The sequence below is a fragment of the Oncorhynchus masou genome, chromosome 29, assembly GCF_036934945.1.
Source record: "Oncorhynchus masou masou isolate Uvic2021 chromosome 29, UVic_Omas_1.1, whole genome shotgun sequence".
Lineage (NCBI taxonomy): Eukaryota > Metazoa > Chordata > Actinopteri > Salmoniformes > Salmonidae > Oncorhynchus > Oncorhynchus masou.
Genome location: NC_088240.1, coordinates 15,164,417 through 15,189,484, shown reverse-complemented (window position 1 = coordinate 15,189,484; position 25,068 = coordinate 15,164,417). Strand labels below are relative to the sequence as shown.

The window sequence follows — 25,068 nt, the reverse complement described above, 5'->3', positions numbered from 1 at the left end:
CAGTGTAACAGTATAGCTTCCGTCCCTCTCCTCGCCACTACCTGGGCTCGAACCAGGAACACATCGACAACAGCCACCCTCGAAACATCGTTACCCATCGCTCCACAAAATCACGGACCTTGCAGTGCAAGGGGAACAACTACTCCAAGTCTCAGAGTGAGTGACGTTTGAAACACTATTAGCGCGCCCCCTGCTAACTGCCTAGCCATTTCACATCGGTTACACCAGCCTAATCTTGGGAGTTGATAGGCTTGAAGTCATAAACAGCTCAATGCTTGAAGCACAGCGAAGAGCTGCTGGCAAAACGCACAAAAGTGCTGTTTGAATGAATACTTACGAGCCTGCTGCTGCCTACCACCGCTCAGTCAGACTGCTATATCAAATCATAGACTTAATTATAACATAATAACACGCAGAAATACGAGCCTTAGGTCATTAATATGGTCAAATCCGGAAAGTATCATTTCGAAAACACAACTTTTATTATTTCAGTGAAGTACATTTACATTTAAGTCATTTAGCAGACGCTCTTATCCAGAGCGACTTACAAATTGGTGAATTCACCTTCTGACATCAGTGGAACAGCCACTTTACAATAGTGCATCTAAATCATTTAAGGGGGGGGGGGGTGAGAAGGATTGCTTTATCCTATCCTAGGAACCGTTCCTTATTTTATCTAACGGGTGGCATCCCTAAGTTTAAATATTGCTGTTACATTGTACAACCTTCAATGTTATGTTATAATTACGTAAACTTCTGGCAAATTAGTTCGCAACGAGCCAGGCGGCCCAAACTGTTGCATATAGCCTGACTCTGCGTGCAATGAACGCAAGAGAAGTGACACAATTTCACCTGGTTAATATTGCCTGCTAACCTGGATTTCTTTTAGCTAAATATGCAGGTTTAAAAATATATACTCCTGTGTATTGATTTTAAGAAAGGCATTGGTGTTTATGGTTAGTTACAGTCGTGCAACGATTGTGCTTTTTTCGCAAATGCGCTTTTGTTAAATCATCCTCCATTTGGCGAAGTTGGCTGTCTTTGTTAGGTAGAAATAGTCTTCACACAGTTCGCAACGAGCCAGGTGGCCCTGACTCTGTTGCACATAACGCAAGAGAGAAGTGACACAATTTACCTAGTTAAAAGAAATTCATGGTGGCAGGCAATATTACCTAAATATGCAGGTTTAAAAATATATACTTGTGTATTGATTTTAAGAAAGGCATTGATGTTTATGGTTAGGTACACGTTGGAGCAACGACAGTCCTTTTTCGTGAATGCGCACCGCATCGATTATATGCAACGCAGGACACGCTAGATAAACTAGTAATATCATCAACCATGTGTAGTTAACTAGTGGTTATGATTGATTGTTTTTTTATAAGATAAGTTTAATGCTAGCTAGCAACTTACCTTGGCTTCTTACTGCATTCGCGTAACAGGCAGTCTCCTCATGGAGTGCAATGATAGGCAAGTGGTTAGAGCATTGGACTAGTTAACTGTAAGGTTGCAAGATTGAATCCCCGAGCTGACAAGGTAAAAATCTGTCGTTCTGCCCCTGAACAAGGCAGTTAACCCACCGTCCCTAGGATATCATTGAAAATAAGAATGTGTTCTTAAATGACTTGCCTAGTTAAATAAAGGTGTAAAAAGAAATGGGCCAAAACGGTGTCCAAATATACAGATTTCCAATTGTTATGAAAACCTGAAATCAACCTGAAATCGGCCCGAATTAATCGGCCATTATGATTAATCGGTTGACCTCTAATCCATATCAAACCAAATTGTATTTGTCACATGCGCCTATTACAACAGGTGTTGACCTTACAGTGAAATGCTTATTTACAAGCCCTTAACCAACAATGCAGTTTTAAGAAAATGCCTAATGAAATGTAAGAAATAAAAGTAACAAATAATTAAAGAGCAGCAGTAAAATAACAATAGCGAGGCTATATACAGGGGGTACAGGTACACACTACCCTCTGTAGTGCCTTGCGGTCAGAGGCTGAGCAGTTGCCATTCCAGGCAGTGATGCAACCTGTCAGGATGCTCTCGATGGTGCAGCTGTAGAACCTTTTCAGGATCTGAGGACCCATACCAAATCTTCTCAGTCTCCTGAGGGGGAATAGGCTTTGTCGTGCCCTCTTCACAACTGTCTTGGTGTGCTTGGACGCCAAGGAACTTGGAAGCTCTCAACCTGCTCCACTACAGCCCCGTCAATGGGGGAATGGGGGCATGCTCGTTCCTCCTTTTCCTGTAACCCGCAATCATCTCCTTTTTTAGGGAGAGGTTGTTGTCCTTGCACCACACGGTCAGGTCTCTGACCTCCTCCCTATAGGCTGTCTCGTCGTTGTCGGTGATCAGGCCTACCACTGTTGTCATCGGCAAACTTAATGATGGTGTTGGATTCGTGCCTGGCTGTGCAATCATGAGTGAACAGGGAGTACAGGAGGGGACTGAGCACACACACCCGAGGGGGCCGCTGTGTTGAGGATCAGCGTGGCAGATGTGTTGTTACCTACCCTCACCACCTGGGGGTGACCCGTCAGGAAGTCCAGGATCCAGTTGCCGAGGGAGGTGTTTAGTTCCAGGTTCCTTAGCTTAGTGATGAGCTTTGAGGGCACTATGGTGTTGAATGCTGAGCCGTAGTCAATGAATAGCACTCTCACATAGGTGTTCCTTTTGTCCAGGTGTGAAAGGGCAGTGTGGAGTGCGGTATGCAAATCAGAGTAGGTCTAGGGTTTCTGGGACAATGATGTTGATGTGAGCCATGACCAGCCTTTCAGAGCGCTTCATGGCTACAGACGTGATTGCTACAGTCTGTAGTCATTTAGGCATGTTACCTTGGTGTTCTTTGGCACAGGGACTATGGTGGTCTTCTTGAAACATGTTGATTTACAGACACGGACAGGGAGAGGTTGAAAATGTCAGTGAAGACACCTGCCAGTTTGTCAGGGCATGCTGGGAGTACACGTTCTGTCAATCCGTCTGAATGGTGACCTGTTTAAAGTCTTACTCACATCGGCTGCGGATAGAGTGATCACACAGCCGTCCGGAACAGCTGATGCTCTTGTGCATGTTTCAGTGTTACTTGCCTCGAAGCGAGCATAGAAGTTATTTAGCTAGTCTGGTAGGCTTGTGTCACTGGGCAGCTCTCGGTTGTGCTTCCCTCTGTAATATTGGGCCGGGTGGGAAAGCCACGGATTCATTTTAGAACGAGTCCAACTTTTTGGACCCATGGAGACCTCTAGATCACACCTCAAGTCACAGGGGGGGTCAGTGCACCTCACCCAGTCCCTCTGTCTTTGCACCTCTCCTTTACTTGGTCACTCTCTGTCAACTTTCTCAGCCGGAATTTGTCCCTCTCTAGTTCTACCCCTTTGGGTTGGTTTATGATGTGTTGTAATAAAGGAGTGTTTGTGTGTGTATATGTGTGTGTGTGTGTGTGTGTATGCATTGTGTGTGTGTAAGTGGTCTGTGCTCCGAGTGGCTGGGTGGGGTGGTTTAGTGCAGTGTGTTTGTGTTAGTGGTTTGGTGGGGTGCTGCTTCGGATGTGGTGTATGTTACTGGGATGTTTTAGAGCTGAGAGGGCAAGTGTTGTGGGTGCCTCAACTATGTGGTTAAAGTCAGTTTGTGTGTGTGTGTATGTGTGAGTCTTTATCATCTGACAGTGTGTGTATAAAACCATCCCACTTCCCACTTCACTCACCCAGCTAGCTGCCCACTGCTGGGAACTGGTCTCACTAAGTGTGTGTTCACTAGTGTGTGTGTGTGTGTGTGTATGTGTGTGTCTTTATCATCTGACAGTGTGTGTATAAAACCATCCCACTTCCCACTTCACTCACCCAGCTAGCTGCCCACTGCTGGGAACTGGTCTCACTAAGTGTGTGTTTACTAGTGTGTGTGTGTGTGTGTGTATGTGTGTGTCTTTATCATCTGACAGTGTGTGTATAAAACCATCCCACTTCCCACTTCACTCACCCAACTAGCTGCCCACTGCTGGGAACTGGTCTCACTAAGTGTGTGTTCACTAGTGTGTGTCGTGCATGTGTGTGTGTTTTGCTAATATATGCATGAATGGATCCATTTTATGATGTCAGTAAATTAGTGAGTCAGTTACTGGAATGCTAAGGGTTTACTAAAGAGAAATAAGGAAAGAGTTTCAACAATCCAACTTTTTTCAGTGATTTTAATATAAGATTAATTGACGGAAGGAGGGAAGGAAGCATTTCTAAAGAGTTGAAACAGACCTTGGATCAGCGTTCTTTTCTTCATGCCACTCAGTGTTCCCCCTGCCAGGAAGTGATGTCGTCATGCTGACTTATCTCCTGCTATCTGTGGGGCTGTGGGCTGAGAGCTGTCCTCTGTGATCTATCTCACTGAAACTTTATCCAACCCATTGCTGTCCCTCACTGGGATATATGGCCTCTCAGCTGACAGTGGAATAATCACAAGCACCGACACACTGCTCCCTTCCTCTCTGTCCACCCTTCTCTCTACCTCTTCACTCTCATATCTACCTCTCTCGCGATCTCTCTCTCTTCCTGTTCTAACCCCTTCTCTGCAACAGCAGGGATTCAATTGACAGAGCAGTCATTTTATGAAGATGTACATTTAGATGTATGACCATCTTCCAAACAGTCATGAATGGATCATAATCAATATCTCCTTCCCCTCCCTCAGTCGTCTCCAGTGTGTCTAGCAGCCATCCATGCAGGTGTGGTGTCTAACTCTGTGGGCGGTCAGATCAGCGTGGTCAGCAGTAAGGGCATCCCTCACTACGATGGCTCGCTGGCTAACAACGTCTCCTCCACTGTGTAAGTACTCCTGTCTGTCTGGGAGAATACATCTGCATTCTCTTCCCTTTCCATCTCTCTCCATCATTATGTCGATCTCTCTCCAGTGGCCCCTTGTCCAACAGCCTCTTCACTTTCAAGACCAGTGGTGAGTTCAATCAGCTACAATATACAAAAACAGACCATAATACCACAACCACCATAGCCACACATGCTTCTGTATCCTTTTCAACTACACCTGCCACCACAATCACTTCTACAATATCCAAAACAGCCAGGTGTCCTCCCACTTTAATACAGACTCACAGTTTCTCTCTCTCTCTCTCAGGTTGCTATGGGACACTAGGTCTAGAATCGGGCGTTGTTAGGGACTCCCAGCTCTTTGCTTCCTCGGTGTGGGAATGGAGTGACGTGATAGGCAAACCCAGTGAGTGGGGCCCAACCGGGGCCCGCCTTAATGGGGCGGGGCTTCCCTGGGCGTCGGCTCACAGCAACCAGCAGCAGTGGCTTCAGGTGGATCTGAAGAAGGAGAAGAGGATCACAGGCATCACCACTACAGGCTCCTCCCTCCTGGAGTACCAGTTCTACGTGTCAGCCTATCGGGTCCTCTACAGCAATGACGGACAGCACTGGAACATCTATCGGGAGGCAGATGCTACCCAGGACAAGGTGATGAAAATATCCCTCATCAATAACCTTAACGGTCCTGAATAGTCATTTTGAAAAGTACTTTTTCCCCCATGGCTAACTACCAGGATGTTTGAAAAGACAGGCTAAGTGGGCGGGGAGTTTATATTCATGAGCTGGCCTTGACTGACAACTCTTTGCAACGCCTATGTCAAGCAACTTGGATGCAGTGAGCAGTGTTGCAGAAAAATCATCTCAAGCTAGTTTAGTGATACACAAAGCAACTCAAACAATATTGAAATTGCATCAATGATGACGTTTTTATTCTCTTGTGATGCGGTTCAGCACTGACGGATGTGTTGACAACTGGGTGGGAGTATTGAAGGACCCCCCCCCCCCCATTTGTTCCATGCTGACTGAAAACCTAGCTAGCCAGTAACTAGCTAGCACCAGGCACAGATTAAGACCTAGCTAGCCAGTAACTAGCTAGCACCAGGCACAGATTAAGACCTAGCTAGCCAGTAACTAGCTAGCACCAGGCACAGATTAAGACCTAGCTAGCCAGTAACTAGCTAGCACCAGGCACAGATTAAGACCTAGCTAGCCAGTAACTAGCTAACACCAGGCACAGATTAAGACCTAGCTAGCCAGTAACTAGCTAGCACCAGGCACAGATTAAGACCTAGCTAGCCAGTAACTAGCTAGCACCAGGCACAGATTAAGACCTAGCTAGCCAGTAACTAGCTAGCACCAGACACAGATGAAGACCTAGCTAGCCAATAACTAGCTAGCACCAGGCACAGATTAAGACCTAGCTAGCCAGTAACTAGCTAGCACCAGGCACAGATTAAGACCTAGCTAGCCAGTGACTAGCTAGCACCAGGCACAGATTAAGACCTAGCTAGCCAGTAACTAGCTAGCACCAGGCACAGATTAAGACCTAGCTAGCCAGTAACTAGCTAACACCAGACACAGATGAAGACCTAGCTAGCCAATAACTAGCTAGCACCAGGCATAGATTAAGACCTAGCTAGCCAGTAACTAGCTAGCACCAGGCACAGATTAAGACCTAGCTAGCCAGTAACTAGCTAGCACCAGACACAGATGAAGACCTAGCTAGCCAGTAACTAGCTAGCACCAGGCACAGATTAAGACCTAGCTAGCCAGTAACTAGCTAGCACCAGACACAGATGAAGACCTAGCTAGCCAGTAACTAGCTAGTACTAAGTATTTTAGCACCAGTAGAGTAGCTATATAAACCACGCCCGTCTGGAAACGCCTTCTCCAATGTTGGTTACAAGGCAGTACTTATTTAAGGTTAGAGGTGAGAATATCATGTTACCTTTGGTGTATTAAAATGAGAGTTTAAGGTGTCCCTTCAATCATTAATCCAAGTATTTGACATGGGGGAGAGGAGCAGTAACTTTGTGATAAACTTTATTATTGTAGAAGCAAGTCATTTTTCATACTTTGGTCGTCATACTTTGATCCCGTTTCCTTCAAATATCAAATTTCATGGAAAACATGATTTTGACTGTTCATGACCTTTAAGGAGAGAGAAAGCCTCTTTAGACAAAATGTGGGAGTGCAAGATGGAGTTGTTTGTTTCTATGGCATCAGTAATTGATTGTGGTTGTTTATGGCAGGAAACATGAGAGCTGACTGTGGTTGTTAAGTGCTGTGGTCAGTCAGACTCAGTCAGGACAGCAGCTCATTAAAGATGGATGGAGATTGATTGAGTGCTTGTGCTGGTCAGGCTCTGTAATCAGGGTTTTTTATCCTTACTTATACTAGTGAAAATCTATTTTACAAGAGACTTGTCCCAAGAAGGCAGCAATCAAACATTTGTTATACACCATACATAAAATGTACAATACACAGGCAAGATAACATGAGATATAATTTGGAAACATGGCTTCAGTGTAGTATATTATTAGGAACCCCATTAGCTATTGCTACAGAAGTCTGTTTCTGTTTCCTGATAGATTTTCAAAGGGAACACCAATTACCTCCAGGAGGTGCGCAATAACTTCATCCCACCAATCGAGGCGCGGTATGTGAGGATAAGCCCCACCCAGTGGCACCAGCGAATTGCCCTCAAGTTTGAGCTGCTCGGATGCCAGTTCCATCAAGGTAACCAAACCAGCCAATCACATGCAGATGTTTTGACTTTGTAGCCAATCAGTGAATTTAAATTATTTTACCATTGTGTGTTACTAACCACGTTTCCATCCAGTTTTTATGTGAGTAAGGTCATACCTTATGAAAAAAATCATGGGAGCTGTGATAGGAGCAGGAAGTTTTGGTACAATTTGATAAATATCAACAGTTAATTTGTTCATTCGACATGGTGGGATCTTTTTGTGTTGGTAAAATTAATTATGTGAGAAATTGTAAGGTTCTGTATTTATTTTCTTAGTCAACCTTGTGTTCTGTTTCGTTGTGTTCTTGAACGTAGCCCTGTCTAATTTTTGTTCATTGATTTCACCTGCGTTAGTTACTCACCTGGTCTCATCAGCTCCTTATTTAGTTCCGTTCATTCTGTTTTGCCTTTGTGAGTATTGTTCGTTTTGACTCTACTCAGCCTTTCCCTAGCCTGTTTGTGAGAACCAGTTATAGCCTTCAGTTCTAGTTGATTCACCTGCCTGTTTGCCTACCTGTTTGTGAGAACCAGTTCTAGTTTTGATTCACCTGCCTGTTTGCCTACCTGTTTGACCTTCTGCGAAGGTGCAATAAACACCTGCCGTACTCTGCGTGTACGTACTCTACACCTTTTTCTCCCTGAGTATTCATTACAGAAATGGTGGTGGAAATATTGATATAATAACCATAATAATCATATTGAAGTAAACTTGAAGTCACACGATGACACGGTGTGTGGTCCTCCCACTATGACTTGGGAAACCATGCAGGTTATCAGGCTACAGATGATATAACTCATTATGAACTTCACAGAGTGGTGATCTTTATGCTCCTCTTTCCAATAAATATTGAGGGTCTGATTCTGGTGACATGATGGTCGACGCTCGACTGCCGTTTGACAAATAAGAATATTCTGGCTCTTATCCATAATTTCATCATGTAGACTAGCCTACCCTCACAGACTACCCTCACAGACTACCCTCACAGACTACCCTCACAGACTACCCTCATAGCCTACCCTCATAGCCTACCCTCACAGACTACCCTCATAGCCTACCCTCACAGACTACCCTCACAGACTACCCTCACAGACTACCCTCACAGACTACCCTCACAGCCTACCCTCACAGACTACCCTCACAGACTACCCTCACAGACTACCCTCATAGCCTACCCTCACAGCCTACCCTCATAGCCTACCCTCAGACTACCCTCACAGACTACCCTCACAGACTACCCTCATAGCCTACCCTCATAGCCTACCCTCACAGACTACCCTCACAGACTACCCTCACAGACTACCCTCACAGACTACCCTCACAGACTACCCTCACAGACTACCCTCACAGACTACCCTCATCTGCCTTGACCAGAGTAGGTACATTTTGTTATTTAACACAACAGTCTAACTCTCGGTAGAGTTGAAAATGCGATGGAAACACATTGAACTTTACATGTTTAATCAGTACATGTAAACTGAATTATGTGCACGACATCATCACTCACTGATTTGTATCTGCAACAAGCCAGTTTGGTGGGAGAATGAGCATATTTTCTTTTTGAATATTTGCATATAAATCTGTTGCCAATAGTGGAGAGGTGCATAAAGATGGCAGCCCCATGTATGTACCACAAATACCATGTACTCACCACAAATACCATGTACTCACCACAAATACCATGTACAGTGGGGCAAAAAAGTATTTAGTCAGCCACCAATTGTGCAAGTTCTCCCACTTAAAAAGATGAGGCCTGTAATTTTCATCATAGGTTCACTTCAACTATGACAGACAAAATGAGGGAAAAAAATCCAGAAAATCACATTGTAGGATTTTAATGAATTTATTTGCAAATTATGGTAGAAAATAAGTATTTGCTCAATAACAAAAGTTTCTCAATACTTTGTTATATACCCTTTGTTGACAATGACAGAGGTCAAACGTTTTCTGTAAGTCTTCACAAGGTTTTCACACACTGTTGCTGGTATTTTGGCCCATTCCTCCATGCAGATCTACTCGAGAGCAGTGATGTTTTGGGGCTGTTGCTGGGCAACACGGACTTTCAACTCCCTCCAAAGATTTTCTATGGGGTTGAGATCTGGAGACTGGCTAGGCCACTCCAGGACCTTTAAATGCTTCTTACAAAGCCACTCCTTCGTTGCCCGGGCGGTGTGTTTGGGATCATTGTCATGCTGAAAGACCCAGTCACGTTTCATCTTCAATGCCCTTGCTGATGGAAGGAGGTTTTCACTCAAAATCTCACAATACATGGCCCCATTCATTCTTTCCTTTACACGGATCAGTCATCCTGGTCCCTTTGCAGAAAAACATCCCCAAAGAATGATGTTTCCCCCCCATGCTTCACAGTAGGTATGGTGTTCTTTGGCTGCAACTCAGCATTCTTTGTCCTCCAAACACAACGAGTTGAGTTTTTACCAAAAAGTTCTATTTTGGTTTCATCTGACCATATGACATTCTCCCAATCTTCTTCTGGATCATCCAGATGCTCTCTAGCAAACTTCAGACGGGCCTGGACGTGTACTGGCTTAAGCAGGGGGACACGTCTGGCACTGCATGATTTGAGTCCCTGGCGACGTAGTGTTACTGATGGTAGGCTTTGTTACTTTGGTCCCAGCTCTCTGCAGGTCATTCACTAGGTCCCCCCGTGTGGTTCTGGGATTTTTGCTCACCGTTCTTGTGATCATTTTGACCCCACGGGGTGAGATCTTGCGTGGAGCCCCAGATCGAGGGAGATTATCAGTGGTCTTGTATGTCTTCCATTTCCTAATAATTGCTCCCACAGTTGATTTCTTCAAACCAAGCTGCTTACCTATTGCAGATTCAGTCTTCCCAGCCTGGTGCAGGTCTACAATTTTGTTTCTGGTGTCCTTTGACAGCTCTTTGGTCTTGGCCATAGTGGAGTTTGGAGTGTGACTGTTTGAGGTTGTGGACAGGTGTCTTTTATACTGATAACAAGTTCAAACAGGTGCCATTAATACAGGTAACGAGTGGAGGACAGAGGAGCCTCTTAAAGAAGTTGTTACAGGTCTGTGAGAGCCAGAAATCTTGCTTGTTTGTAGGTGACCAAATACTTATTTTCCACCATAATTTGCAAATAAATTCATAAAAAATCCTACAATGTGATTTTCTAGATTTTTTTTCTCATTTTCTCTTTCATAGTTGAAGTGTACCTATGATGAAAATTACAGGTCTCATCTTTTTAAGTGGGAAAACTTGCACAATTGGTGGCTGACTAAATACTTTTTTGCCCCACTGTACTTACCACAAATACCATTGTACAAATACCTTGTTTGCTAAGTTCGCTGTATTGTACATTGCTCTTCGTTAATGTTTTTTTTAAATCGTCATTAGCACAGAAACTGTTTCTGGGTGGATAGGACGCTGATGACCATCTTTTACAGATAATATATATAATCCATTTGAACATTCAATATGATCTGCTGTTTATAAACTTAAAGCGGAAGCACAGGCTGGGTAACATTGTTAAACTAAGTAGCAGGATCAATGGTAGGAACTTATATTTGTCATGTGTTCAAGTGCAGCAAAATGAATAACAAAGATTATTGGAGTCATGTGATCCTAACCGTTCTGTCTCTTCTTCCATTGGACAGCGAGGCCCCGGATATACCACCCCGCTCGGCCTCCACCTCCCTCAGTGGCCACAGACACCCCTCCAATGTACGGCCAGACCACCCACACCCCTGACATCAGAAACACCACCATGCCTCCATGCACCATCAACGGTGAGTGAGAGGAGAAAGGGAAAAGAGTCCATGTCTAGTTGTGTTGTTGATTGTGGTTGGTTCACACTGGTTGTGTTGTGGTCGTAGACGTGGCGTTTGCAACGGTGTTGGTGCCGGTGTTGGTCATCATTCTGACCACCCTCATCTTGACCACGGTGTGTGCCTGGCACTGGAAGAGCAGGTGAGGATGATCTATAACTAGTAACAACTAAACAGATATCCACTCAGTAGCTCCCAACAAACGACAACACTTACATGCTGACGAGGCCGGGCACGGGCCATTGCCCGCATGTTGATGTTGTCCATCCACACTAGACACGATCAGGACATGCAGGTAGATGTGTGAAAACACACTTTGATTCAACTGTATTAATTTGAGGTCAGGTCAAAACACATACTGTTGCTAGCTGATTTGTCCTGTGATAAAAACATTTGGGTTGTTATTTTTCCTGAAATGCAGTCTTTTTTTCTGGATCTTTGTAGAATTTTGACCCATTTTGATTCACACAATTGTGTGTTCTCTACTCTAACTATTAATCCACAGATAAAATGGGAAGCCTAGTTAGTTTAGTAATCCCTCCTTCAGTCTTCTTCTGTGGACTTGATATGGTTGTTGGCCACCAACTGTAAGGTGCGTTTAAGGTGTGGTCAGCATGTTACATTTCTTTCTGTTTCGTCTTTCTCCTCAGGAAGAATAGTTCAGAGGGAGTTTATGACCCGTCTCACTGGGACCGTGCAGGTAAACACAACCCTCTCAGTGTCTGTGTGTGTGTGTGTTTAGATGTTTATTGTGTGTGTCTCTGTCCAGACTGGTGGAAGAGTATGAAGCAGTTCCTGCCATCCAAGATGGCGGAGGGGGAGGAGTCAGTCCGCTACAGCAGCAGTGAGGTGGGCCGGATCAGAGTGAGAGGGAACACCCCCAGACTACGGGCCGAACCCGCAGGTACACAAATCTGTCTTGCCTACTACTTACTGAAAAGACTTAAGCTGTGTTCGAATACTCATAGTAACCGCACTAACCATACTATTTGTGTTGTAAATCGAGTATATAGTATGCTTATTAGTCATAGTATGGATAAAGTTAGTATGCCAAAAGTTCCCAGATGTCATACTACCTACAAGGTATACAAGCAGTGGACACGATTGCCATGCTTTTAGGGCCCATAATGCAATTCTTCAGAAAATGGCCCTGGCTTCACAACGTTTTCAGATTTTAAGAAAATATTCAGCCGAAGTCCGACGAGCGGATACAAATTCGTTGCTTTCACTAATTATGACAATTTTGAGCAATGTAATAAAATGGACTTCAAATAAGTTACTCTACACGTTATGTTGGCTGACAATTTGTTGGCTATGCTGTCCTTATGAACCGCATGTCACAACAGTAGTAGATACCCATGTTAGCTAGGTACCTAATGTTAGTTGGGTACTAATACATCAAACTTGCACGTTTATTAACTATATGCTATCCAACTAACTACTGTTTATTGACTTTATAATTCACGTCATTCTTAGCAAAGTGGTATAGTCATTGTGCGTTCTCAGTGGACATTCGCTCTGGCTGTCTACTCCGATTTGACTCGTCTGAGCGCAGAATAACTGATGAATTTACAAAACGCTCAACACCAGTTGAATATGACCGGTGTCGGTAAACGTTGGCAAAATCACATCAGTAAAATTGTTGCCAGCAGCACAGTTATAGTCACCAACGCACTGAATAACATGAAAACAGCCTAACCAGCTCTGCCAGGGCAGATAAAATGGTTTGAGTGAGGTGTTCTCTCATTTGTGTCTGGAAGTAGCGAGCCAGTTAGCTTGGGTGCTTGACTGCCATTGTGATGATGGTCAGAACGCTCGGATCAACCCTGCTCCTCGGCCAGAGCGTCCACTGTACTCTCTGAACACTCCAAGAGAGAAACTTTGAATTTACGAACTGACAACGCTGTGAATTTACAAACGCTTAGAGTGCACTCTGGGACTCCAGATTGAATTTACAAACACAACCGAAGTCGTAAAATGTCGAGATAGTAATTTGTTATGCTAACAAGCTAGCAATAGCATCAACTTCCGCGAGACAAGCATACCTCTAGTATGCTCAACTGAAATGATACCGTTCGTTTACAGTATACTAAAATTAACTAATGGTATGTAGTATATACTCATTAAATATGTTGTAGACAGTATGTTAGTATGGGTATTCAAACACCGCTATACTGTGTAATAATTGTACTATATACTACTTAATGTTCCGTTTATTAAAAACGCACTCAGTAAACAACATACTAGGCTCCTGAAAATATGTAATCTAATGCATAATTGTGTTGATTTGGGTACCGAACGTCCCCTTATCTTCTTATCAGCTGTTGTCAGACACACGAGTCTGGAAAGACTATTCTCTTCCTCAAAAGTCCACACTGAATTCTCCTAGAAGAAAATCGAAAATTAGTATGACATCCTGGCATTTAAAGCATCCTTGAAATTTCACATACTATAAACCTTTCTATTTTTGAATACTTAAAATGCATACTATTTAGTTCGCAGGTATGGTTATTCAGACACGGCCACACAGTTGTTTGTATGTTGAACACACCCTCTCTTCCATTAGAGTATGCCCAGCCCCTGGTCAGCGGTGTCATGACATCACTAGGTCAGAGGTCAACTTTCAAGCCAGAGGAAGGTTCTGACCCCGGCTACACGGACCCTAACCTCTACGACGCTCCCATGGCAACAGACATCTACCATGCCTACGCTCAACCCCTGCCCGCCTCCGGTGCAGAGTATGCCACGCCCATTATGATTGACATTGCAAGCCACCTATCAGGGAGCTCCACACTGAACCAGCCAACCACAGTCTCCAGCTTCATGGGCCGTGGCCCCGCCTCCCTTCTCACGAGAACAGACAGCGGGCAATCGGGGAGGTCAATGTATGACACGCCCAAGAGTACAGAACAGGCCACACCCACTAAGGATTTAGCTTATCAGGTACCTCAGAGCAGCTCTCAGAAGCCAGTGGAGTAGAGCTGAAGAGGTGGAGTGAGTACTTTGATTGACAAGGCCATAACCATAAACCACACCCCCCCCCCCCCATTGACAGAGGGGGATGATGGAGAGAGGGAGGGTGAATTAAACTGTAAAGAACATTAGCTTCAAGTTAGATGTCTGTATGTGAGTGTGTCTGCAGAGGAGTCTATATGTGAGTGTCTACCTGTACGTGCATGGCCGGAGAGTGCTAGCATAGTACCATACCAGTCCTATCACTGAAACCACAAAGATGAATGTCTACATGAGAGCGAGAGAGCAGAAAGAGAGAAGAAACAAGGAGAGGTGAAGAGCTCACTACTGTTTCAGCCAGGCCCCTCTGTGTGTCTCTTAATTTGATGTTTTGTCAAACTGAGTATATATTAGTTCCTTTCGTCTCAATCTAAAAGTGAAACAATTCTCCAAACAATAGGTTCTCTGAAGTGGTTGCCTTCTATAGAAAGTCAATGTTTCTACCACTGAAGTGTTTCTCTGCATAAATGCCAAAAGTCACCTGTCTAAAGAGGAGCTTCCTCAGTTTACTATGGTACGCTTTGATTGGAGGCTTGAACTATTTCAGCTTTCAGTTCACAAAATCAGACCTGTCAAAATGTTTGAGTTTAACCAATCACCTTATACAAAAAGCTAGAGTGAAACCCACACCAAAAACCTGTTGAAGTTTCTGAAAAATTATTTATTTTTCTTTTATAATTCCTACTGAAAAAAAACACTATGGAAAGCGGTGACGGATCAGCTTCAAATAATGATGGTTACACTGTTGTCATGGACACCTTGCCTCACGTGACAGTCAAAAAGGACCACTGCATAACGTTTAGGTCCCTTGGGTTCACACTGCCTGACTAGGACCAGTTACTTGAAGAGGAAGAATCTGCCCTCATGGTGATCCTAGAGAGGAGCTGTCCAACAGAAGGGCTGTCTCTAAAATATGTCAGTGAGACTAAACATTGCCTTGTGTTTTGTTATTATGCATCATTTATCATGGCCACTGTCTGTAAATTCCCAGAGAATCCAGAGGTTGTAGGACTTCTGTGTGCTAGAGGAAGATGATCCACTCCAGCCAAACTCACACTGGAGTAGTCTAGGTTACCGCATCAGGTGTGTGTATGGTACGGATCCTGACAAAGACGGTACGGCGAGAGAACGTTATCACTAGTGACCAATCAGCATGCAGAAGTTAATATTTACAGAAACGCCTCATTCTAGTATGTGTCTGAATTGCTGTCACTATTTCTTAGAGCTTGACTGTCTCTACTGTACGACTGTCTCATCAATGTATGTAATGGCTTTCATGAGTGTCTTTGTATGGCTGTCCTAAAGAGAGTATCTGTGTGTGGCTAGCTATGTCCCTACGAGTGTACTGCATCTGTTTGATTAGTCATGTTTGTAGTCAGTGGAGCACATTTAGTCCGGTCAATCCCTGTCCTGAACACCAAATCTGAACCTGGACCAGTTGAACTTTAACCTAAAGGTTAGGGCTTCAGTAGGTAAGGCTGGCCGTAGGTCAGTGTGTTCCCTGGTCACTGTGTGTTTCTGTCTTCACAGATTGTACAAGGAGAAATAAAGCCTTTTTTAAAAGTAACGTTTACACATTTCTACAGTGAATAAAATATCAATGAATTCTTCATATTTCACATCTTAAAGGGATTCTCTGGTACTTTTTAGCCAGTAGTTCTGATAGTACTTACAAGTCAAAGGTGGTCCCAAAAAATTGCATACTACGTCATGTGCAGATATCGGCTGTCACACATCGAGCGTGAGACTAAAGCTCATTGGTTGAACTCAAATTGCTAGAGGGCTGGAACACGTAGGGGAAATGGCACAGCACCGTTTCTAGAAAAACAATTGAGGTAAAACAGTAAATCTGCTCATAGATGATCAGTTTATGAACTACCCAGTGGGAGGCTTAAAAAATACTTACTAGTCACCAAAGTTCCAGAGCATGTCTTTAATGCATATTCAAGCACTGACATAAATTATCACTGAAAACAATTTCCTATGGTTTCCCACCTCGTTTCATTCTAACCGCACTACTGCCACCACATGGTCATGTAGGGAAGTTAAACCAAGTACAGGCATTCATGATGCTGAAAACACAAACCCCATCTCTAATCCAGAACTACATACATTTAGACCATTTTAATAATCACATTCACTGTATCTACAGTAATATGAATTCCATATGTCTCCTCTTCTTCATCACCTTTTCATCACTCCTCCATATTCCGTCCGTTCTTACCAAACTTCCACCAGACGGCGGTGAGGATGACAGCGAGGAGCAGGATGAGACAGCCTGTGACCAGGTAGGCTACGGGCAGGAAGTTGTTCTGACCCCCAAACCAGCTGACTGTGGACAGGACCACTTCCTTTCTGCCCTGGAAGTACTCCACCGGGAAGTCTGGAGAGAGGGCAGAGGTCAAGGATAAACATAGCCACATAAGGTGAACAGAGACCTTTCATCTAAACAGGATTGAAATAGTAGACGTACTATTAATGTACTACCATGATGTTTTCCACACAGGTAAAGGAAATAGCTGTTGTTTTTGTGCTTAATGTGCTGTGACTTTCCATTGTTCTTGTAACTGAGCAAATAAACATCCAATATTCCAAGCCACAACCTATGGTTTCACTACCATCCAAAGAGAAACGAGCTACATTAAACCCCAATCTACCTAAGGGTTGGAAATAGGAACATGCTTTTGGAATAAATAAAAAATATGAGTTTTGATTCAATTGACTCAAATCTCAAAGTCTCCCTGGTAACAGTAATATGCACAACAAAGGATACTGTAGGAGATATGGACGCTGTAGTTTCCAGCCGGCAGCCCATCGGTGAAGGGTTCTATGGCTCGGTTCAGGACCCCGTAGAGCTTCTTGAAGTTGGGGAAGGCAGCCTCCCTCATCCATACGATGAGGTCCTCGTTGATGAAGCCGTTGTTGTTGCGGTCCCAGGGGTCCAGGTCATACACGGGCTTCTGCCAGTACAGAGGCTGGCCCGTGCCTGACAACACACAGACAACGGTTACATCTAGAGTCCAGACAATGCTTTAATAACAGCAATACAACAGTTATACGACATTGAGACATGATTTGGAAAAGGTTTAGACACCAGTCATACATTTGGAAAGGCAAGAGAGCAGCGATATGTCTATTAAATTAAAATGTGGTATTAATAATAATGATGACCATGAACACACTGTGGGTGTGTTGTGACGCTGAACATGTTGTGAACACACTGTGTGGGTGTGTTGTGACGCTGAACATGTTGTGAACACACTGTGTGGGTGTGTTGTGACGCTGAACATGTTGTGAACTGTGTGGGTGTGTTTCGACGCTGAACGTGTGGGTGTGTTGTGACGCTGAACGTGTGGGTGTGTTGTGAGACACACCTTCAAACACCTGTGCTAACGTTAGGGTTTTGTTCTCCACCTGTGGGTTGCGGAACTTGACATTCTTGTCTGTGTACCAGGTGATGCCCTTCCTGAATAGAGGAACCACCCGACTGCTCGCTGCTGAGTGGTACACCAGAGTGAAGGAGTCTGGGATAAACACAAACAAAACTCATCAAGAAATCAAAATCAGTCAATTAATCAAAACCAGGTGTTTCATGTCAGGGAGATATTTGATCATATCACAGGATATTAATGCAGTGACATTATTAGCAGAAACTGATGACATAAACTGATCTTGCTGAGTAATGGTGTAATACCGTTGAACATGCTGTTGGCCACAGCCCCACAAGGGGCAATAGGGAGTCCGTTCTTATCCTTTATGAAGGGCTCGCAATAGGAGCTCGGGTTCTGTAGAGACAGACAGGAAGGATTTGATGTTGTAAAAGCTCAGAATGAACCAGGAAATTAAGAGGATGAAGACAGAGAAGAATAGATTGATAGATTAACAGTAGCTACCTTGAGATTTTTATTTCTCCCAATCATCTGTCCATCATCCCTGGAGTCCATGTATTGCCGGAGGTTCTGGTGGAAGTTGATCAGGCCGTAATAGAAGAACACATCTCCCTGGGACAGGAAACACATCATCACTGTCAGTCTTACTTGGATTTGGTTTCCAACATTTGTAACACTGACACATACAGTACATTAGCTTGTGGTCTTGTCGAAGTGTACAGACCAAGACAAGCACACATACTCACACACCTTGAACATGTTCTCAATGTTAAACACCACAGTGCAGTTGCAGCTCTGGTTCGCATTGGCACGGTCTTTACGCTTCTCAAAACACTCATCACATGACCCTGCGTGTGTGTAGTCTACCTGTAGAGGGAGGGAAGGAGATATAGCAGGAGGGAGAGAAATATATACAGTGCATTTGGAAAGTATTCAGACCCCTTCACTTTTTCCACATTTTGTTACATTAGTCTTATTCTAAAATGGATTAAATAAAATATTTTCCTCATCAAATCTACACAACACCCCATAATGACAAAGCGATTATTTTGCAAATTTATTCCAAATAAAAAACAGAAATACTTTTTTTTACATAAGTATTCAGATCCTTTGCTATGAGACTCAAAATTGAGCTCAGGTGCATCCTGTTTCCATTTAACATCCTTGAGATGTTTCAACTTGATTGGAGTTCACCTGTGTTCAATTCAATTGATTGGACATGACTTGGAAAGGCACACACCTGTCTATATAAAGGTCCCACAGTTGACAGCGCATGTTAGAGCAAAAACCAAGCCATGAGGTCGAAGGAATTGTTCGCAGAGCTCTGAGACAGGATTGTGTCGAGGCAAAGACCAAGGGAGGGGTACCAAAACATGTCTGCAGTATTGAAGGTCCCCAAGAACACAGTGGCCTCGATCATTCTTAAATGGAAGAAGTTTGGAACCACCAAGACTCTTCCTAGAGCTGTCCGCCCAACTAAACTGAGCAATTGGGGCAGAAGGGCCTTGGTCAGGAAGGTGACCAAGAACCTGATTGTCACTCTGACCGAGCTCCAGAGTTCCTCTGTGGAGATTGGAGAACCTTCCAGAAGGACAACCATCTCTGCAGCACTCCACCAATCAGGCCTTTATGATAGTGGCCAGACGGAAGCCACTCCTCAGTAAAAGTTTGCCAAATGACACATAAAGGACTAAGACCATGAGAAACAATATTCTCTGTTCTGATGAAACCAAAATTGAACTCTTAAGTGTCACACCGGGAAGAAACAAGACACCCATCCCTACGGTGAAGCATGGTGATGGCAGCATCATGCTGTGGGGATTTTATTCAGTGGCAGGGACTGGAAAAGTAGTTGGGATCGGGGGAAAGATTAACAGAGCAGAGTACAGAGAGATCCTGATGAAGTACTGAGCGCTCTGGAGCAGCTTCTCAGACTGGAGCGAAGGTTCACCTTCCAACAGGACAACGACCCTAAGCATACAGCCAAGACAACGCAGGAGTGGCTTCGGGACAAGTCTCTGAATGTCCTTGAATGGTCTAGCCAGAGACATGGCTTGAACACGATCTAACGTCCCTGAAGAGACCTGAAAATAGCTGTGCAGCGATGCTCCCCATCCCCCCTGACAGATTGAGAGGATCTGCAGAGAAGAATGGAAGAAACTGTGCAAATACAGGTCTGCCAAGCGTCACACCAAGAAGACTAGGCTGTAATCGCTGCCAAAGGTGCTTCAACAAAGGGTCTGAATACTTATGTAAATGTGATATTTCAGTTTTTTTTTCAAATGGGGTAGTATGTAGATTTAGAGAGAAAAAACAATTTAATCCTATTTTCAAATAAGGCTGTAACATAACAAAATGTGTACAGTCAAGGGGTCTGAATACTTTCTGAATGCACTGTATAGCCAACACATTAAAATCTATATGAATCTTAGAATGTTTGTTTCCCACAGCCATTTATTATACTGTTGTTTCACTTCTTCACAGAATACCCTGGAAGTCCTCTCTCTTATCGTCTCTTTCTACCTCTCCTTCTATCAGAATACCCTGAAACTTTCTACCTCTTATCTTGTGTTCATGGTTAGATAAGCTATGTGCTCTGGAGGGTGTTACCTACTCCATTTCAAGTGATTGTGTGTATCGGTAGAATAAAAATATTTTATCTGAAAGGATCGCTTACTCACCTTCAGTTCATGTGTATTCTGCACGGTGACAAGCAGCCACACTCCCAGCAGCACACACACAATGGCCATACCGTAGAAGAAAGGCAGGACGGTTTGAGCTGTGAGCATTGGGGACCAGGCAGGCAGTCTCTGCTGTTTGAAAGCAGAGTTATCAGGCCTCCGGGCCAGGGGCCCAGCGTTGGCCTTCGCCTTGCCCATGACAGAGAGCTCCGGCTGGGGAAGGGTGATGAGACCAGGAACGTCAGACAACAAGCAAGGAACAGGAGTCTTCCCTCTCTTCTCTTCCGGTCTTCTTTAACGCAGTCTTATCAGCATTTCTCCACCTCGCTCCCCTGCCTGCCAAGAGCCTTTTCCCAGCAGGCTTAGGGCTAGGGTGGGGAAGACCTTTGAGACAGGCTGCTGGCAGTTACTCATTAACCAGAATCCTCTGCTCTACTTCCTCTTTTGTTATTTTTCTACTTTTCTTCGCTCACTCCTTCCTGAGCAATTCAGTCATACATACACACTGATGTGTTACAGCCTATCATCCAAGTACTAAAATATCTCAGATTTATTTTCCGACAGCACCTTACGTTCCGTTATTTCTTCCCCACTGAACTAGTTGCCTTTGTCTGTTCCAGAACACACTTACACACAGGATGTTATGACAAAACCAGACTACCTACTGGGTGAAACAACTCATGACATCACAGACTCAGTGGGAGGGGCTTCCCGCTGGTGTGAACAAACAAGAGAGTCTGGTTCCATTCAAATATCTTTATTCAAACCATCACACAGTTGTGCTGTGTTATTGTTGAACTACAACACTGTATAAACCATATCAGATATTTTACATGTCACTTAAAATAGAACAAGAACACAGTGTCACAGAGAGAGGGTAAAAACAGGATAGGGTAGATGGTTGAAATGTCCAGCAGTCGGTCTGTTATGGAGACAGGATTGGTTTGAGGGGCCCTAATAAACTTTGTTGCATGTGAGTGTTTGTGCACGCGTGTGAACAAGAACATGATGAGAAGAGGTCCAGTCTGACTTGGTTGGGTGTGTGTTTGTATGTCAGTATATAGCAGAGTATGGCACTAGGTGTGTGTTTGTATCTCAGTATATGGCATCAGCAATCTGAGCAGCTCACCAATTGCTGCAGCTGTACACAGCCCATCTGTAAATAGCCCATCCAATCTACCTACCTCATCCCCATATTGTTTTTATTTGCTCTTTTGCACACCAGTATTTCTACTTGCACATCATCATCTGCACATCTCTCACTCCAGTGTTAATTTGCTAAATTTTAATTACTTTGCTACTATGGCCTATTTATTGCCTTAACTCCTTACTCCATTTGCACTCACTGTATAGAGATTTTTCTATTGTTATTGACTATACTTTTTTATTTTATTTTACCTTTATTTAACCAGGCAAGTCAGTTAAGAACAAATTCTTATTTTCAATGACGGCCTGGGAACAGTGGGTTAACTGCCTGTTCAGGGGCAGAACGACAGATTTGTACCTTGTCAGCTCGGGGGTTTGAACTCGCAACCTTCCGGTTACTAGTCCAACGCTCTAACCACTAGGCTACCCAGCCTAGACCCCTTTATTTTATTCCATGTGTAACTTGTGTCCATGTGTTGTTTTTTGTCGCACTGCTTTGCTTTATCTTGGCCAGGTCGCAGTTGTAAATGAGATCTTGTTCTCAACTGGCCTACCTGGTTAAATAAAGGTGAAAAAAATTGAATAAAATGGCAGATTATGGCACTAGGTGTGTGGTTGTATCAGAACAGTCCCACTTTCACGTTTCCTTCCCTACATCCTTTCAAGATTCCCATATCCAGCAGCTTCAACAAGTCACCTTTGACCTGGAAGTGAAAAAGAGGGCTGTGTTATTAAGAAACTCCATATAGTCTGTCTGGCAGAAAGCCCATGTACTACTAGAGTATATTTTCAATGCTGTGTAAAGTGTTACTGTTACTGGTCCAGCAGGGGGCGTTGTATTCTCACCTCAGGGACATCCACCATCCTGCGAAGCTTCTGGTCTCTCCAGTTCCAGTCCAGAACCAGGAAACGCAGGGGAGGCAGGGTCAGACCCTCTGGAAAAGGTCAGAGGTCAGATAGGGGTCAAATAGGGGTTTAATCCCTGAAGAGGAGTGAATTAGTGCACACCTCCGATTGAAGGTTAGAAGATCAGAATAAAGTCACTGGAAATTAATCCACACTAAGTACAAGCTGTACCTTTTTCAATGAGGGCGCTCAGTCTCCCTGGCGTCCCCACCCCAATGTGTGTCACCCCCGTCTGTAGGAGCTTCACCTGCTCCTCTACCTGGGGACAGAAAGACAGAGTACGGTCACGCTTGGCTTTACTCACTCACAGAATGGCTCATATGTACACATTAATATTCATAGGAAACTATTGTACAGTAAGGTCTGTTACCTTGATGTGCTTTGCAAACAGCTTCAGCACTTTGGCCTCTCCCTTGAAGGTGGTTAACTGTCTGGTGAAGATGTAAAAACAAGAGAGCATTATATTAAGCTGAGAAGTGCCATAAAGAATATACAATAAAAGATGATAAATGCTAAGAGGGAGATGTGCGTTCTCACTCACTTGATGAGCTCGATGACTCTTAGCGCGGCGCTACAGACGATGAGCAGAACCACAGAACTCTTCTCTGTGTGCTGCTTCTGGACCTTAGCCCATTTGGGACAAACTGAGCGAAAAGAGAAAGGGAAAAACATATTGTGGTACAAGGGACGGATGTCAATAGTCTAAAGTGGCTTCCTCTCCTCATTTTCTCTACTACAGCAGTGCAGATGAAGGAGAGACGATTAGGAGGGGAAGCCAACGTCAGACTACTGAGTTAATACGCAAGGACACATCTAGGAACATGACAGAAGACGTAGAGCACATAAGGGTCAGCAGTCCTATTAGAGTAACACGGAGTCTAAAAAGGAGTCATGTATTGGTGAGAGGTATGTAATGTACGGGTAAAATGTTGTGTATTTAGGTATGTACGGTGTGATGGTTTGATTTGAACTCACTTTCTTTCAGGTAGGAGGAGAGGCTGTGTGTGAGGTCATTACTCCTCACGAAGCAGGACTCTGGGAGTAACCAATCAGAGAAGAAAGTCACATTAGGAAATTCAGAGAAAGTGAGTGAGTAAGAGTGAGAGAGAAAGAAAGCAAGAGAGGGAGAATAAAGGCGCCAGCATGCTTCAGTTCGGCTGGCACCTATCCGAACACAGCGAGGCAAACCGAACGAGTGCGCTCACATACTCCCATAAAAGGACAGCTTCAAAAACAAGAAAAAAACGGCAAGAGTTTGTCCATGTCGAGACATCGTAGCCAGTATACACTTCCTCAATAGTCAGAATGAATCTACGATAACTCAAGACATCTGTCACTCATTCTGATGTTTTGCCGAGGATATCTTAATCACACAATTTTACATTGAACTAAGCTGTTAAGTGCAGTATTTCTTAAAACCTCAACAAGATCGCAGGACGGTTGAGCTAACGTAGGCTAATGTGATTAGCATGACGTTGTAAGTAACAAGAGCATTTCCCAGGACATAGAGATGTCTTATATGGGCTTAAATTCTTGTTAATCTAACTGCACTGTCCAATTTACAGTAGCTTTTACAGTGAAAAACGACCATGCTATTGTTTGAGGAGAGTGCACGGCAACTGCTTTGATACATTCACCTCTGAAGGTAAATAATGTACTTACATTCAGTAATCTTGCTCTGATTTGTCATCCCAGGTGTACGAGATAAAATGTAGCTAGTTTTTTAAATTATAAAATCCATTTTACTGGGTTCTACAATTTGAACCCCTGCTGTGCCACCCCCCATCTAGATGTGTGAAGGTTAGTGTCTTTTCTACAGGGAAGCTAATTATCTCTTGTCTCTGACATTCCTGGGAGTGTGTAAACTTCCATTTTTATTAGCATATGATTGTTATATGTCCTCTATTGTTATGTACTTAAAAATTAATCAATTGACCAATTCGGCAAATTTGGGCAGACTTGATACAACATTTTGAACAGTAGCGCAATGGTTCATTGGATCAGTCTAAAACTTTGTACATACACTACTGCCATCTAGTGGTCAAAATCTAAATTGTGCCTAGACCCCTAAGATTACATAACGGCCTTTCTCTTACATTTCAAAGATGAAAAAACTTCAAAGTGTTTCCTTTCAAATGGGATCAAGAATATTCATATCCTTGCTTCAGGTCCTGAGCTTCAAGCAGTTAGATTTGGGTGTCATTTTAGGTGAAAATTTAAAAGAAAAGGGTCCGATCCAGGTTAAGGAAAAAATGTGCATGAAAATGAGTCGTCTCTCAGTGAATGACAACAAATCTCTACTGTTGACCAATCACGGATGAAAGGGCGTAGACTTCGGCTACCGACTTTGGATTGCCTGAGAAAACATTTTGTGTGACCGAACAGACGAAAAAAAAACCCAATAAGTCCAAAACGAAAAAAGTCCAAAACATCTTTATAATATACTGTATGAAAGACCTCTTCTGAAATGTTTCAGCTGGGAAGCATGCGGACGCCTTTAGACAGACATACTGATGGTCCTTAAAGCTCAGACACGCCAGTAGGATTGTCCAATGTTTGCTGTCTAC

At 43.7% G+C, this 25,068-nt stretch overlaps 3 protein-coding genes across 4 annotated transcripts in view; 1 reads left to right on the top strand and 2 right to left on the bottom strand.

Annotated features, from left to right (window-relative positions):
* The window catches only part of dcbld2 (discoidin, CUB and LCCL domain containing 2), a 35,069-nt gene extending 19,123 nt beyond the window's left edge, over window positions 1-15,946 (top strand). For both annotated transcript variants that reach the window (XM_064944093.1, XM_064944094.1), the window contains 9 exons: window positions 4,684-4,817; window positions 4,904-4,944; window positions 5,125-5,465; window positions 7,409-7,556; window positions 11,197-11,328; window positions 11,416-11,509; window positions 12,018-12,067; window positions 12,137-12,271; window positions 13,934-15,946. In XM_064944093.1, the coding sequence (XP_064800165.1) occupies window positions 4,684-4,817; window positions 4,904-4,944; window positions 5,125-5,465; window positions 7,409-7,556; window positions 11,197-11,328; window positions 11,416-11,509; window positions 12,018-12,067; window positions 12,137-12,271; window positions 13,934-14,346 (1,488 nt within the window). In that variant the 3' untranslated portion in view covers window positions 14,347-15,946. The remainder of the gene's footprint in view (window positions 1-4,683; window positions 4,818-4,903; window positions 4,945-5,124; window positions 5,466-7,408; window positions 7,557-11,196; window positions 11,329-11,415; window positions 11,510-12,017; window positions 12,068-12,136; window positions 12,272-13,933) is intronic.
* A 351-nt stretch (window positions 15,947-16,297) lies between these two features.
* On the bottom strand, window positions 16,298-21,096 carry tmem30c (transmembrane protein 30C). The gene is made up of 7 exons (XM_064944096.1): window positions 20,450-21,096; window positions 18,519-18,635; window positions 18,273-18,380; window positions 18,074-18,164; window positions 17,754-17,903; window positions 17,153-17,365; window positions 16,298-16,762 (listed from the first exon to the last, which is right to left on the bottom strand). The coding sequence occupies exons 1-7, from the start codon at window positions 20,645-20,647 to the stop codon at window positions 16,575-16,577; spliced, it is 1,065 nt and encodes a 354-aa protein (XP_064800168.1). The 5' UTR covers window positions 20,648-21,096; the 3' UTR covers window positions 16,298-16,574.
* Window positions 21,097-21,190: 94 nt separating this feature from the next.
* cmss1 (cms1 ribosomal small subunit homolog) overlaps window positions 21,191-25,068 on the bottom strand; it is a 77,414-nt gene continuing 73,536 nt past the window's right edge. Inside the window, exons 5-10 of the mRNA XM_064944098.1 lie at window positions 23,477-23,536; window positions 23,043-23,145; window positions 22,872-22,932; window positions 22,673-22,760; window positions 22,442-22,530; window positions 21,191-22,299 (exon numbers count right to left, since the gene is read on the bottom strand). Of these exons, the coding sequence (XP_064800170.1) occupies window positions 22,216-22,299; window positions 22,442-22,530; window positions 22,673-22,760; window positions 22,872-22,932; window positions 23,043-23,145; window positions 23,477-23,536 (485 nt within the window). The 3' untranslated portion in view covers window positions 21,191-22,215. The remainder of the gene's footprint in view (window positions 22,300-22,441; window positions 22,531-22,672; window positions 22,761-22,871; window positions 22,933-23,042; window positions 23,146-23,476; window positions 23,537-25,068) is intronic.

Excerpts from the sequence above, each read along its gene's own strand:
- tmem30c (XM_064944096.1), bottom strand. The coding sequence starts at position 20,647 with ATGGGCAAGGCGAAGGCCAACGCTGGGCCCCTGGCCCGGAGGCCTGAT. Across the intron at positions 18,381-18,518 it reads ACATTGAGAACATGTTCAAG|GGAGATGTGTTCTTCTATTA; the intron begins GTGTGTGAGTAT and ends TTCCTGTCCCAG. Across the intron at positions 16,763-17,152 it reads CAGCGTCCATATCTCCTACA|ACTTCCCGGTGGAGTACTTC; the intron begins GTATCCTTTGTT and ends CCCTCTCTCCAG.